Genomic DNA, 13,107 nt, shown 5'->3' with positions numbered 1-13,107 from the left:
AAATCATGGGTGTGATTCAGTGGAAAAAATTCAAAGTCCGGTTTTGGGTCCTTTTGGTGGGGTGTTTCACAATCCGTCTTCAATGGCACTTAGTGGCAAAAATGAGCTCCCACGACATTCTCAACATTACTGGCTATCTCGCTGTCTGATTCGCCTGACTCCCATCTCAGCAGCTCACTGCTAACAAGGGGGAGCTGCTTTTAAACACTCCCTCACCACTCACTCCCAGTCAACACACAAACATGGCAGTGCACAGACCTGCTCCCCGTTTTGAGGATACCAACCTGGCCAGGCTTCACAACACTGTGGATGAGAGCCAGGTCACCTTGTTCCCTCGTGGGAGTCGGAGGACCAGCAACAGGTTCAGCAATGCCATCTGAGAGGCAGTAGCAGAGGCTGTCAGTGCGGGCAGTGTGAGGAGGAGGACCGATGTCTAATGTCAGAAGAAAACCAACAACCTCCAACGAGCTACAAGGGTAGGTTACCATCTCTCTCCTGGCATCAGTTCCGCCTGCCAACCCTCAAACTCCGAAACCCCCCCCCCCGCCTCAAATCACAGGCTGACACCTTGCACCCTCCCCACATCCGATCTTCGTGCTTGTTCCTCAGAATCCCCTGGCACCTACCAGCACACCCTTTCATACCCAGGTGCGGTGCCCAGACATGCCCCCCTCTGACCATCAAGCATGCGGCTCACAATGCTCACTCTTTGTACCCACAGGAGAAAATAGCCCATAATATACGGGAAAGGGCCAAGACCGCCGAGGCCGCACTTAGTCCCATTTCGTGAACTAATGAGCTCCGCTTGCTAGTGCAGGAATGGATCGAGGCAACGTTTAAAAATGTCTCCCTGATCTCTAGACCCCCACTGTGGCCTTTGACTCCCCAAACACCACAACTCACCAATGAGGGTGTCATCAAGTTCCCCCTGCACCCCAACTCGAGGGCAGGGCACCCCCGGGCCCGATCCCTGGCTTGGGCAGGATGCCACCAGAGCACCTTGGCACTGCCAGCCTGCCATTCATGATGTGTTATCATGTCCAGAACTTTGTCATGGAAATGATCTGTCCCATCGATGTGTGACTTTAACATTAGCACCATTCTCCATCCTGAAGCCACAGCAGGCCATCCCACATGGCCAAATCTCACCGGAACCAAATCCTGCCATCCATATATTCCACAGGTGTTCAAGCTGCAGCTGAACATCCTTGACTTCCAGTGTGTTTAACCCGCAGTGACGTGCCAATTACATGCAGCACTCGCCACACCAACAACAAAAGCATCTGCAATCTGCAAAAGTATTTCTCCAATGGCATCATCAGGTGGCCCATCTGGAACAATGTCACTCACCAGGTCCCACAGCATCTTCTTCCCTAAAACCAGGTTGCCTTCTGGACCTATACGTCCCCTGAGACCAGTGTTCCAGGATCCAGGTATCTTAGAAAAAACTGTCCTTCCTTCCAGCTGCAGAAAAGGACGGAAACAGCAACAGCTGCCTCGAGGCATTTGCAGTCACCAGCAGGAGCAAGCAGCAAACACAACCTGCAAATATTATAGTTTATGACAGTATCAAAATACAAAAGACATACCCCAGAACATACAACACCCCCCCCCCCCCCCACCCTGACCCTCATCAGCAGAAAGGCCCACCAGCCCAGCCCTCCAGAAAGCGCCGCTCCCAACATGGAACACGGCAGAGGATAGGGAGAAACACATTCCACCTCATCCTGGAGGGGTACAGTTCAGCCCAGAACAGGTCCAGCATATTAGAAACCAAACCAAATACAAAACAACCACCAAAGGAGAACACGAAACGGACAGGAAGACAACAAAGTCACCAGCCATACGCCAAAGACAAGAACTAAAACAAAGAACAAACGAACGTCGCCACCAGCTGCTAATATAGTGCCCCCCATCCCTCATCAGACCTACATTGGTGGGAGGGTGCTAAGAAGCAAATCAAACCATCTGAAAAGGACACTGACACAGGTCCAGGGCAAGAAGGAGAGAGAACACTCCGCCCTCTCACCAGCACCGGTAGTGTGCTCTGAAAGAAAACACGAAGCAGGCAGGAATATAACAAGGATACCAGCTGCACACCAACCCAAAATCGAGACAAAAACCAGAAATAATACAAATCGGCCAGCTGTCAAGTCAGCCCCCCCCCCCCCCCCCCCGGAGGTCCCAACAGCAGACATATATCAGTGGAAAGCCATCCAATGCATGTAGAGGAAAGTACATGTGTATGAACATCAATGCGTGCATATTGGCAAGAGTGTGCGGGCATAAAGAGTAGCATGAATGACTGCACGTGCCAGTTAGTGTGAGTGGTACGTGAGGCCGAGCAGCACAGACAGACCACCAGAAAACGGTCACGCCAACAAGGGGCACAGTGGAAGAAGGAGAAAGAACATCCCACCCCTTCTCCAGCACTGGTAATTTGCCGGGGTCGCAGCAGACAAGCACATAGCCGCCAGGAGAAAGAGCAATACACTGCCAATGGTCCTGCAAGTGTCTGGCAGGATAGACAGGCTGCAGCTGTGGTTGCCCCTGTTACGGGTCTCCACAATATTTAAAGATGGTTTGAAGGCCTCACAGACACACAGACCCTCACCATCCCCTCCCAGCCTATGGGTGACCCCTGACATAGAATGCTTCAGCCACCGTCCAAGCCCAACCCCCCTGAGGAGTGGTTCCCATACCCTCCCCCCCCCCCCCCCCCCCTCGAGCACTTAGGCCAGCAACTCTGATGTCCTTGAGCTGCATGCTGGAAAATGAAGATGGCTCCTCATCTCCTCACTTCCCTTCAGGAGCCATTGCACCAGCTTCACGTTTTTGAAAAAGTGTACTAAACGATGCCCACGTGACTTGCCGCTGGGCAGTCGGTTAATTCCCAAGAGGCCGCTGCATTTGACTTCAGTCTCATCAATGAGATTGAAGTGGATGCAAATGTGGGATAATGATACACTCGCCATTTCTGAATTTGGAACTTGCCACCAGGAACGGGCTGGGTGAATCGCAAAATGCTTTGCACCCAGCGCAAATCTTGATTTTGGCCTTTCCCGCTATTCACCCGGCACGCTCCAATCTGCATGGGGTGCAACGCAATCTCTGAATCACACTCCATGTTTAATGAACCTATTGGAATTCTTTGAAGGCATTACATGTGCTGTGAATTATGGGGAACCAGAGGACATGCTGTACCTGACTGGCCTATCCCTGCTCCTAATACATACATGAAGAAGTCTTACAACACCAGGCTAAAGTCCAACAGGTTTGTTTCAAATCACTAGCTTTCGCAGCACTGCTCCTTCCTCAGGTGAATGAAGAGGTAGGTTCCAGAAATATTTATATAGACAAAGTCAAAGATGCAAGACGATACTTTGAATGCGAGCATTTGCGGGTAATCAAATCTTTACAGATCCAGAGGTAGGGGTAAACCCAGGTAAAAGGGGTGTGAATTGTCTCAAGCCAGGACAGTTGGTAGGATTTTGCAAGTCCAGGCCAATGGTGGGGGGTGAATGTAATACGACATGAATCCAAGGTCCCGGTTGAGGCCGTACTCGTGTATGCGGAACTTGGCTATAAGTTTCTGCTCGGCGATTCTGCATTGTCACGTGTCCTAAAGGCCGCCTTGGAGAACGCTTAACCGAAGATCAGAGGCTGAATGTCCTTGACTGCTGAAGTGTTCCCCGACTGGAAGGGAACATTCCTGCCTGGCAATTGTCATGCGATGTCCATTCATCCATTGTCGCAGCGTCTGCATGGCCTCGCCAATGTACCACGCTTCAGGACATCCTTTCCTGCAGCATATGAGGTAAACGACATTGGCCGAGTCGCACGTGTATGTACTGCATACCTGGTGAGTGGTGTTCTCACGTGCAATGGTGCTACCATGTCGATGATCTGGCACATCTTGCAGAGATTGCCATGGCAGGGTTTTGTGGTGTTGTGGTCGCTATTCTGAAGGCTGGGTAGTTTGCTACAAACAATGGTTTGTTTGAGGTTGCGCGGTTCTTTGAAGGCAAGTAGTGGGGGTGTGGGGATGACCTTGTAAAGATGTTTGTCTTCATTGATGACATGTTGAAGGCTGCGAAGAAGATGTAGTAGATTTTCCGCTCCGAGGAAGTACTGGACGATGAAGGGTACTCTGTCGGTTGTGTCCCGTGTTTGTCTTCTGAGGAGGTTGGTGCGTTTTTTTGCTGTGGCGCGTTGAAACTGTCGATTGATGAGTCGAGCACCATATCCCGTTCGTACGAGGGCATCTTTCAGCATCTATAGATTTCTGTTACGCACCTCCTCGTCTGAGAAGGTCCTGTGTATACGGAGGGTTTGTCCATAGGGGATGGCTTCTTTAATGTATCCCGGGTGGAAGCTGGAGAAGTGGAGCATCATGAGGTTATCCGTGGGCTTGAGGTAAAGCGAAGTGCTGAGGTGACCGTCCTTGATGGAGATGAGTGTATCCAAGAATGCAACCGATTTTGTTGAGTCTGATGGTGGGATGGAACATATTGATATCATCATGTAATTGTTTCAGTGATTCTTCGCCGTGGGTCCAAAGGAAAAAGATTTCATTAATATATCCGGTGTATAAAGTCGGTTGAAGGTCCTGGGCAGCTGTCGGTGTTGAGTACTGAGGCTGTTCCAGCAATGCCATCGTCATGGGGGATGCTGGTGTAGAGGGCCGAGACGTCCATTGTGACGAGGAATGTTCCTGGTTAAACTGTCCATGGGTACAGAGTTTCTGTAAGAAGTCCATCGTATCGCGACAGAAACTGGCCGTTCCTTGTACAATGGGTTTGAAGATTCCCTCGAAACCCATCGTACAAGGAACGCCCAGCTTCTGTCGCAATTATTAAGCCGGGCACAACGCGGTAGCTGAATCAAACCAAAAACTTAGTCTCACTCGCGGTGACCATGAAACTTGAACTTTTGTAAAAACCCATCTGGCTCATTAATGTCCTTGATGGAAGGAAATCTGCTGTCTTTATCCAGCCTGGCCTACATGTGACTACAGACCCACAGTAATGTAGTTGTTCCTTAATTGCCCTGTGAAATGGCCCAACAAGTCACTCATTTTATCAAACTCTTTTAGAAAATTCAAGAGAATAAAACCAGATAGACTGCCCGGCATCAACCTAGGTACAGGAAAGGACAAAAACAACTATCCAATCCTGCAAAGCCTACCTTACTAAGATCTGGGGGTTTGTGTCAAAATTGGGAGAGCTGTTCTACAGAGAAGAAGCAGCCTTTTCTGTACTCACTGAATTGTACGTTACAAATAATGTCTCCGGCTCCTCCATCACCATCTCTGGGGATGCTGCCTTCAAGGTTGACCTTCAGCCAGAGAGTGGTAGGTCTGTGGAATTCATTGCCACAGAGGGCGGTGGAGGCCGGGACATTGAGTGTCTTTAAGACAGAAATTGATAAATTCTTGATTTCTCGAGGAATTAAGGGCTATGGGGAGAGAGCGGGTAAATGGAGTTGAAATCAACCATGATTGAATGGTGGAGTGGACTCGATGGGCCGAATGGCCTTACTTCCACTCCTATGTCTTATGGTCTTATGGTCTTCCCACCCCAAGGCTATTTGAAGCCCTTAAACAGCCATTGAAGTTCCAGTTGAGAGCCTCCTACTATCGTGGGAAGTGGGTTAGGCACTCCATACGGACAAGCTGCCAGGTAAATGCTGTGTGCTTCCTGTGAGCTTGGCACAGTGTGGGGTTGGGGCCTTCTGATCAAACACCCCATGGAGAGCCCTCACCAGGGCCATCCCAGCTGCCTATCACAACTACTAATCCCGGGGCAGCAGGGTAGCATGGTGGTTAGCATAAATGCTTCTCAGCTCCAGGGTCCCAGGTTCGATTCCTGGCTGGGTCACTGTCTGTGTGGAGTCTGCACGTCCTCCCCCTGTGTGCGTGGGTTTCCTCCGGGTGCTCCGGTTTCCTCCCACAGTCCAAAGATGTGCAGGTTAGGTGAACTGGCCATGCTAAATTGCCCGTAGTGTCCTAATAAAATTAAAGTTAAGGGGGGGTTGTTGGGTTACGGGTATAGGGTGGATACGTGGGTTTGAGTAGGGTGATCATGGCTCGGCACAACATTGAGGGCCGAAGGGCCTGTTCTGTGCTGTACTGTTCTATGTTCTATGTTCTTCCCCCACACCTGCCTTACCGAGTGAACCCACACCCACTCTTCTTATTGGACCGTCATCGCTTTTTCATATATGAAGTTTATTACGCAGAGCCTATAAGAAGAAATGATTATGAATGAAGACAACAATATGTTTCATATATTCCCTTTAGATCTAGCTACACTCCAAGTTTAGTGTGATAGGAATGCAATTTCAGCTTTACATCAGTGCTAACCTCACAGTATGGACGCAGAGTCCAGCGTGATTTTGTGGAGTGAGATCACCTGGAGGATGCTCTCTCGTATGACTTTGGCTTGACACTGTGTAGAATGTATATCTCATTTGCCAAAGCACTTTTTTTGAAGCCAACAATACTTCAATCTGCATGTTTGCTGGGATTGGTTAATATTGGCAATTTCAAATCAGATAATTGAGAAGATGGGATGGGAGACTGTTGGAAGCAGATCGATTGGAGAGTAGAACTGGAAATGAGAATGCTAATTGCTCCCATTGACTGTGGCACAAAAATGGAGACTTTGAGGTAAATTCTCCGTTTGGGAGACTATGATCTCGCACCGGATCTGAATTTCATAAATCTGGTAGTGAGCGATTCCCAATTCTCAGCCATGCAAATTTATGCCTGGTGAGTGATTCCTGAGGGAATCCTGCCGTTGGGCCACCTTTTTGAGCAGGAGGCCTGATAGCAAGGTCCCAAGGCTGCCCCCATCCTCCGCATTGCAATTCAACCACCACCCCCAATTTTGCTGGGCCCCTCCTCCCCCCACCATGGAGAACCCCTAAATAAAGAGCCCCCCCCCCCACAGAAATCCCCTCAATAAAGAGACCCATCAAAGAAACACCTGAAATAAGGAGACCTCCCCCCCCCCCCCCCCCCCCCTCCCAGACTTTCCAGAAAAGAGACTCCTGTCTGGAAGCACCCCCCCCCCCCCCCCCCCCCCCAAGAAGGAAGACTCCTATCTGGAAGTCAGAGAGCAGTCCCAACAGAGGCCTGAAAAAAAAATCACTGCTTTAAAACTCACCTAGGCAATACTACCTGCTGGCGCAGACACAGGAAGCAGTACCTATCAATTCCTGGAAAGAGAAAACCAGTCACTGTGTTTAAACCCCCTCAAACGTTTGATCTGCAAGCCATTCATTCATTTCTCTTTGATATTGATTTCACTAGGCTGTGATTGACAGCTTCCACACACCCCAGCTGTCAGCATTGTTCCATTCATCTTCCTTCACAGTCCAGATTCTCTGAAGTAGTCAGCTTTGAGAATAACCAATGTTTATAAACATCAAGCTTTGATGGACAGCTCCTGACACACTCCAAACAGCATTAAGTGCTTTCCAATCACCTCCCTTCACGGTTGAGTGATTTTGAAATGGTCAGCTAGAAACTAACAGCACTTAACTCTGTTTGAAATGGTACAGGAGCTGTCAATCAAAGCTGGATGTTTATAAACATTGCGGTTAGACCACTGAGCCAGTTGGTGTATTGCCCAGATGTGTGCTAAAGTAGTGATTATTTTTTTCATGGCCCCTGGACTACTGGTCTCTCTTCTGGGGGGCTTCCAGACTGGGGTTTCTCTTCTGCGGGGCTTGCCCACAGGGGTCTCTTTTCTGGCGGGCTTCGCCACAGGGGACTCTTTTCTGGGGGATTCTTTTCTGGGGGGCTTTCCAACAGGGATCTCCTTTCTGTGGGGCTTCCAGACAAAAGTCTTACTTCTGGGGGACTTCCAGACAGGGGTTTCTCTACTGGGGGGCTTCCCCACAGGCGTCTCTTTTCTGGGGGGGGGGGGGGGCTCTTTCTGGGGGGATTCCCAACAAGAGTCTCTTTTATGCGGGGCTGCCAGACAAAAGTCTCTTCTGGGGGGCTTCCTGACAGGGGTTTCTCTTCTGGGGAGTTCCCTGCAGGTGTCTCTTTTCTGTGAGGTCTATGAGGGGGGGGTCTCCTTACTCACAGGATCTCTGTGGGGGAGGGGGGCTATTTCATACAATCCCTACAGTGTAGAAGGCCATTTGGCCCATCGAGTATCCTACCAAGCCCCGTATCCCCACCCAACCTTTGGACACCAAGGGCAATTTATCATGGCCTATCCATCTAACCTGCACATCTTTCGACTGTGGGAGGAAATCGGAGCACCCGGAGGGAACCCACGCAGACACAGGGAGAACGTGCAAACTCCACAGTCATCCAAGGTCGGAATTGAACCCGGGACCCTGGCGCTGTGAGGCAGCAGTGCTAACCGCCATGCTGGGTTCTCTGTGGGGGGGGTCTCTTTATTTAGGGGGTTTCTGGTGGGAGGGTCTTATGGGTGGGCAGGTCTTGCATTTGGGGGGAGGGGGTGACCTTCAGATGGACTTTGGGGGCAACTCCCTTAAAGGGTTACCCCCCTTCGCCGACTGCGAGGTCCACCACAGTAGTTATTCTCACCCACGCAATTCCAGACCCAGAGCATCAGAGAATTACGTCGGACAGGAGAATATGGTGCCTGGCTCGCTAAATGGATGCAAATGGATTTTAATAACCCCTTTGCATCCTCCCGCTGTTGTGGGGCACGTACCTTGATCCTGATGCTAGCGGGGGACCAGAGCATCGGAAACGGATTGTCGCCTGGCATCCATCCCATTTTCTTCATGATGCTGGATTCTCTGCCTCATCAGTAACTCCGCTACCGATGGCGGATAATTCAGTCCTTTGTTTTCTGAGAGTCACAATTAATCATAATAATGTTTATTAGTGTCACAAGTAGGCTTACATTAACACTGCAATGAAGTTACTGTGAAAGTCCCCTAGTCGCCACATTCCGGCACCTGTTTGGGTACACAGGGAGAATTCAGAATGTCCAATTCACTTAACAAGAATGTCTTTCAGGACTTGTGGGAGGAAACCGGAGCACCCAGAGGAAACCCATGCAGAGACGGGGGGAACGTGCAGACTCCGCACAGACAGTGACCCAATCCGGAAATCGAACCCAGGACCCTGGCGCTGTGAAGCAACAGTTCTAACCACTGTGCTACTTTGAGATTTTAAAAAAAAATTTAGAGTACCCAATTAATTTTTTTCCAATTAAGGGGCAATTTAGCCAATCAACCTACCCTGCACATCTTTGGGTTGTGGGGGTGAAAACCACAGGGATAACGTGCAAACTCCAAACGGACAGTCACCCAGAGCCAGGATCGAACTTGGGACCTCGGTGTCGTGAGGCAGAAGTGCTAACCACTGCGCCACTGTGCTGCCCTCCGTCAGATATATTTAATTAATGTTTTCCCCCAAATAAGTTGTATATAACAAAGCAGGTGCTAAAACTGAGATTTGAAATCCAGGTAATTGTTTGTTGGATCTTAAGGCTTGCCTGGTTGTTGGCTTGTGTGAGACATTATTTCCTTAAAGAGTGGTGTGATTGCTTTTTTGAGATAGTGAATGTTCCTTGGTTTGAAAACATTAATTGGCTCCATTTGGTGAGTCTTGTCACATACACTTGCCAGAGCTTGTAAGTAAAATAGGTAACATGGTTAGAGTGATGATATATTTTAGTCCTTTAAAATAGGCATTTAATTAAAATATGTGTCAAAATAATTGCAATCAATTATGGGTTTAAAGTAAGTGTCATAGAGGGAGGGGGATGCATACCTCCATAGGAAATTAATCTTATGCCTTCAACCATTTTCTAAATTATTACTGCTAAATATGCTTCTGTATACTGCAATAAGAGTGATGCAATATTGGGTAAGCATGCAAGTTAAGTTAGGGTAAGCCTGTGCTCCATTCGTAGTCTAGCTCCTTCGTTCATTCACCACAAAATTGTGTGCAATGTTGGGGACTGGTGCCAGGTTTGTCTTAAAGCTGTTGGTCAGAGTTTTTACTTATTTTCTCGCTTGCCAAGCCTGATAGATCTACTGTGATATCAAACCTGATTTACAGAGTGCATTACCTGTTTTTTTTTCTACCATTCTATAAGCCTGATAATTGAAATTTGCTTACATTTGAAATAATTTTATGGTTAATTTTCACTCGTATTTTGGTTATTTCCAGCCTCATGGGAGCAGCAAGGCTTCTCCAAAACTAAGCATGAAACGAACATCATTACAAGATAAACGAACATGGTCACCCACGCACCTGATCCCGCCAGTCAGAACAGGCGCTATCTCTGGTAAGCCAGAGGTACGTAGATCCATAACCCCAACCGGTGACGGTTCTGGATGTAAATACACAAATAAGTCTACTCCCAAAACCAAAAAGAGCACATAGGATACAGATTTCTAACGTCGTCACCACTAAACTTCAAAATGATGCCAAATTCAAATACTTCAAAAAGGAACTATGGATTACAATGTTGCAAGATGACTGGCTTTCCACGCTTTGCTGCTGACCACAATTAATACATAAAGGTTATTTTTTACTTTGACTTATGTATTTCACTTGGTATTCTACAAATTCCAAGAGAGAAGTATGGAACAAGGAAACTTCACTGATTAGCTTTCTTTAGTATTTATTAATACATTGTAGATGAAAGACTCCTAATTTATCTTGCTTAGAGATACCAGTACTGTTGGAAATCAGAAGTAGCTTATTTAAGATGTCTATCTTTGTTGTGTAGGAATTTGTTGCATTTGCACATTAGATTTACTGTCATTGCTTATTTATTTAGTTGCTACTTGGAGGCTGCAGAAACCCTTAAAAAAAAACAATCAATGAATAGTCTGCGATGAGAATTAGAACATACTTTTTTGTACAATTAGTTGACCAGGCATGAAGAAATGTGTCTGTTCCAATTGTTATTTAGAGCCACTCTAAACATTGTCACTGTTAATATACAAACTGAGTGATTGCAGTGTTATTGTCAAGAGATGCAGATTGAACAATTTTATACTGAGTTCTGCAAAGGGAGGATAGAAAAATGTAAAATATGTTAGATAAAAACAACCACTTACTTACACAAGAAGTATTACTGTAAAAATGTACCTTACATGGCTAACTTTGAGTTTGTATGTGTTGTACCTGAGCTGTGCATGATACATATTCCATTCTGTTTAAATATATTGAGTTGGCCTAAGATGTACTGTAGCATGACATTATGCACCAAGAATCTTGGGATGTGTTAACTTATGCATGTCCATCTAGATAACTGTAGAAGGATAATGGTACCCATCCTTGAGTAAAGTTTTCTATAGCACATACAGGGCTTTTAAAAGCAGATGTTTTCTTTTGAGTTGGAAAATAAATATTACCACTTTTGAATGAAAACTTGCAGGGATGTGATTATTTTCATCTTTAATCTGATTCCAGTCATTTTGTACGAGCTTCTTTGACATTTAATCATTTCTTTCAAAAGTATTTATTTTTAGAAACATTTTTTCACATCGTTCAAAGTTATCATCCTAGTTATAAATTATATACAAACAAGTGTATCCCCAGCAATATATTGCCACTTGAACTAAAATTTTGACACATCCCTGTTTTGAGGTTCAGAAGCTCAGATGGGCCATAAAATGTTAAGTATAGAATTGAATTGTTTTTTCGTAACCGATATTCAGTGCAAATGCTTAATGTCTGTGGTCCCTACTTCGCTGCCCTCCATCGAGCTCCAGTTCTGATCATGTTTCGGATGTCATAGATCATAGAATTTACAGTGCAGAAGGAGGCCATTCAGCCCATCGAGTCTGCACCGGCTCTTGGAAAGAACACCCTACCCAAGGTTAACACCTCCACCCTATCCCCATAACCCATTAACCCCACCCAACACTAAGGGCAATTTTGGACACTAAGGGCAATTTAGCATGTCCAATCCACCTAACTTGCCATCTTTGGACTGTGGGAGGAAACCGGAGCACCCGGAGGAAACCCACACACACACGGGGAGGAGGTGCAGACTCCACACAGACAGTGACCCAAGCCGGAATCGAACCTGGGACCCTGGAGCTGTGAAGCGATTGTGCTATCCACAGTGCTACCATGCTGCCATTTCATCATGTCATGTCACTTATTCAGATCTTATTTGCCTTGAGTTTCCATTGCAAGTAAGGCTGGACACACCAACCCAAGTAAGTGTGTGGGGACATTTACCCATCAAACTTTAGTTTATCCATTTTAAGTGGTGGATAGCATGTTTCCAAGTCGTGTGAGTGAGATATGCCTTGTGAAATACATTAACACATGTTAAAGAATATCACATGGAAGTAAATTTCATATTCACCTGGGGTATGGAAGAGAGCTATTGAAAATGCTACCACTACATAATATAGATTGGTCGTTTATGTATTCCTTTAAAATAGACATACATATAGGCAAGTCTCCTGGTTTATGTAGCTGCAGAATAAAATATTGTAAACTAAAAGGTTACATGTTACCAATTGTGAATTGAAACCTTCACCACTGTAAAACAATGCTCACTCTTGTCTTCAAATAAGTGAAAAGTGTGTGAAGCCTGTAAAGTAAAATTGGGAAAATATGTAATTTGAAACATGGAAGTCTGGCAAAACCTGACCTAAGGGTACATGCGAAAATGTAGGGAAGAATCCCACGAAGGGTTAGCAGCAGCTGCAAAAGAATGTTTTGAAATACAGATAACCTTTATCAAACGGGCGTTAAGAAAACAGCTTGTGACTGTTCAAGCTGTAAAACTGTTGCCTGTCTTTCAAGTCAAAGCAGATTGAACTTTTAGTTGCATGAAAAGAAACAATATTTCACTCCTTCTTTGAAGTTAATTATTTTAGTAAGCAGCTAAAAAAGAATTACCAGGATCTTCAGTTGAATTGGGTGACAAATGTTTAGGTGTGAAATTCTGCTGACACCAGTTGAATACCGGAAGCCGGAGACGACATATCCATGAGAGCACAGGTTAACTCCAAATCAGGGCCAGAGTTCTGACAAGCTAAGGGCACTATTTGGTAATAAAGCAACTTTAGAAGTGATAGGAACCAGAACCCCTCTAGGATCAAAGCACTTTTGAACATTACAAAGGAAAAAAA

General features: G+C 46.4%; 1 protein-coding gene across 8 annotated transcripts in view; it reads left to right on the top strand.

Annotated features, from left to right (window-relative positions):
• stk33 (serine/threonine kinase 33) overlaps nucleotides 1-11,383 on the top strand; it is a 243,418-nt gene extending 232,035 nt beyond the window's left edge. For 7 of the 8 annotated variants that reach the window (XM_038808123.1, XM_038808125.1, XM_038808124.1 and 4 more), the window contains one exon: nucleotides 10,172-10,387. In XM_038808123.1, coding sequence (XP_038664051.1) covers nucleotides 10,172-10,387 — 216 coding nt within the window. Of the gene's footprint in view, nucleotides 1-10,171 lie in introns of all 8 variants that reach the window. The other variant, XM_038808129.1, reaches the window with a different exon arrangement.
• Nucleotides 11,384-13,107: the final 1,724 nt, after the last annotated feature.

The sequence above is a fragment of the Scyliorhinus canicula genome, chromosome 9, assembly GCF_902713615.1.
Source record: "Scyliorhinus canicula chromosome 9, sScyCan1.1, whole genome shotgun sequence".
Taxonomy (NCBI): domain Eukaryota; kingdom Metazoa; phylum Chordata; class Chondrichthyes; order Carcharhiniformes; family Scyliorhinidae; genus Scyliorhinus; species Scyliorhinus canicula.
The sequence above is the reverse complement of the archived record's forward strand: the minus strand, read 5'-3'. Positions and strand labels throughout refer to the sequence as shown.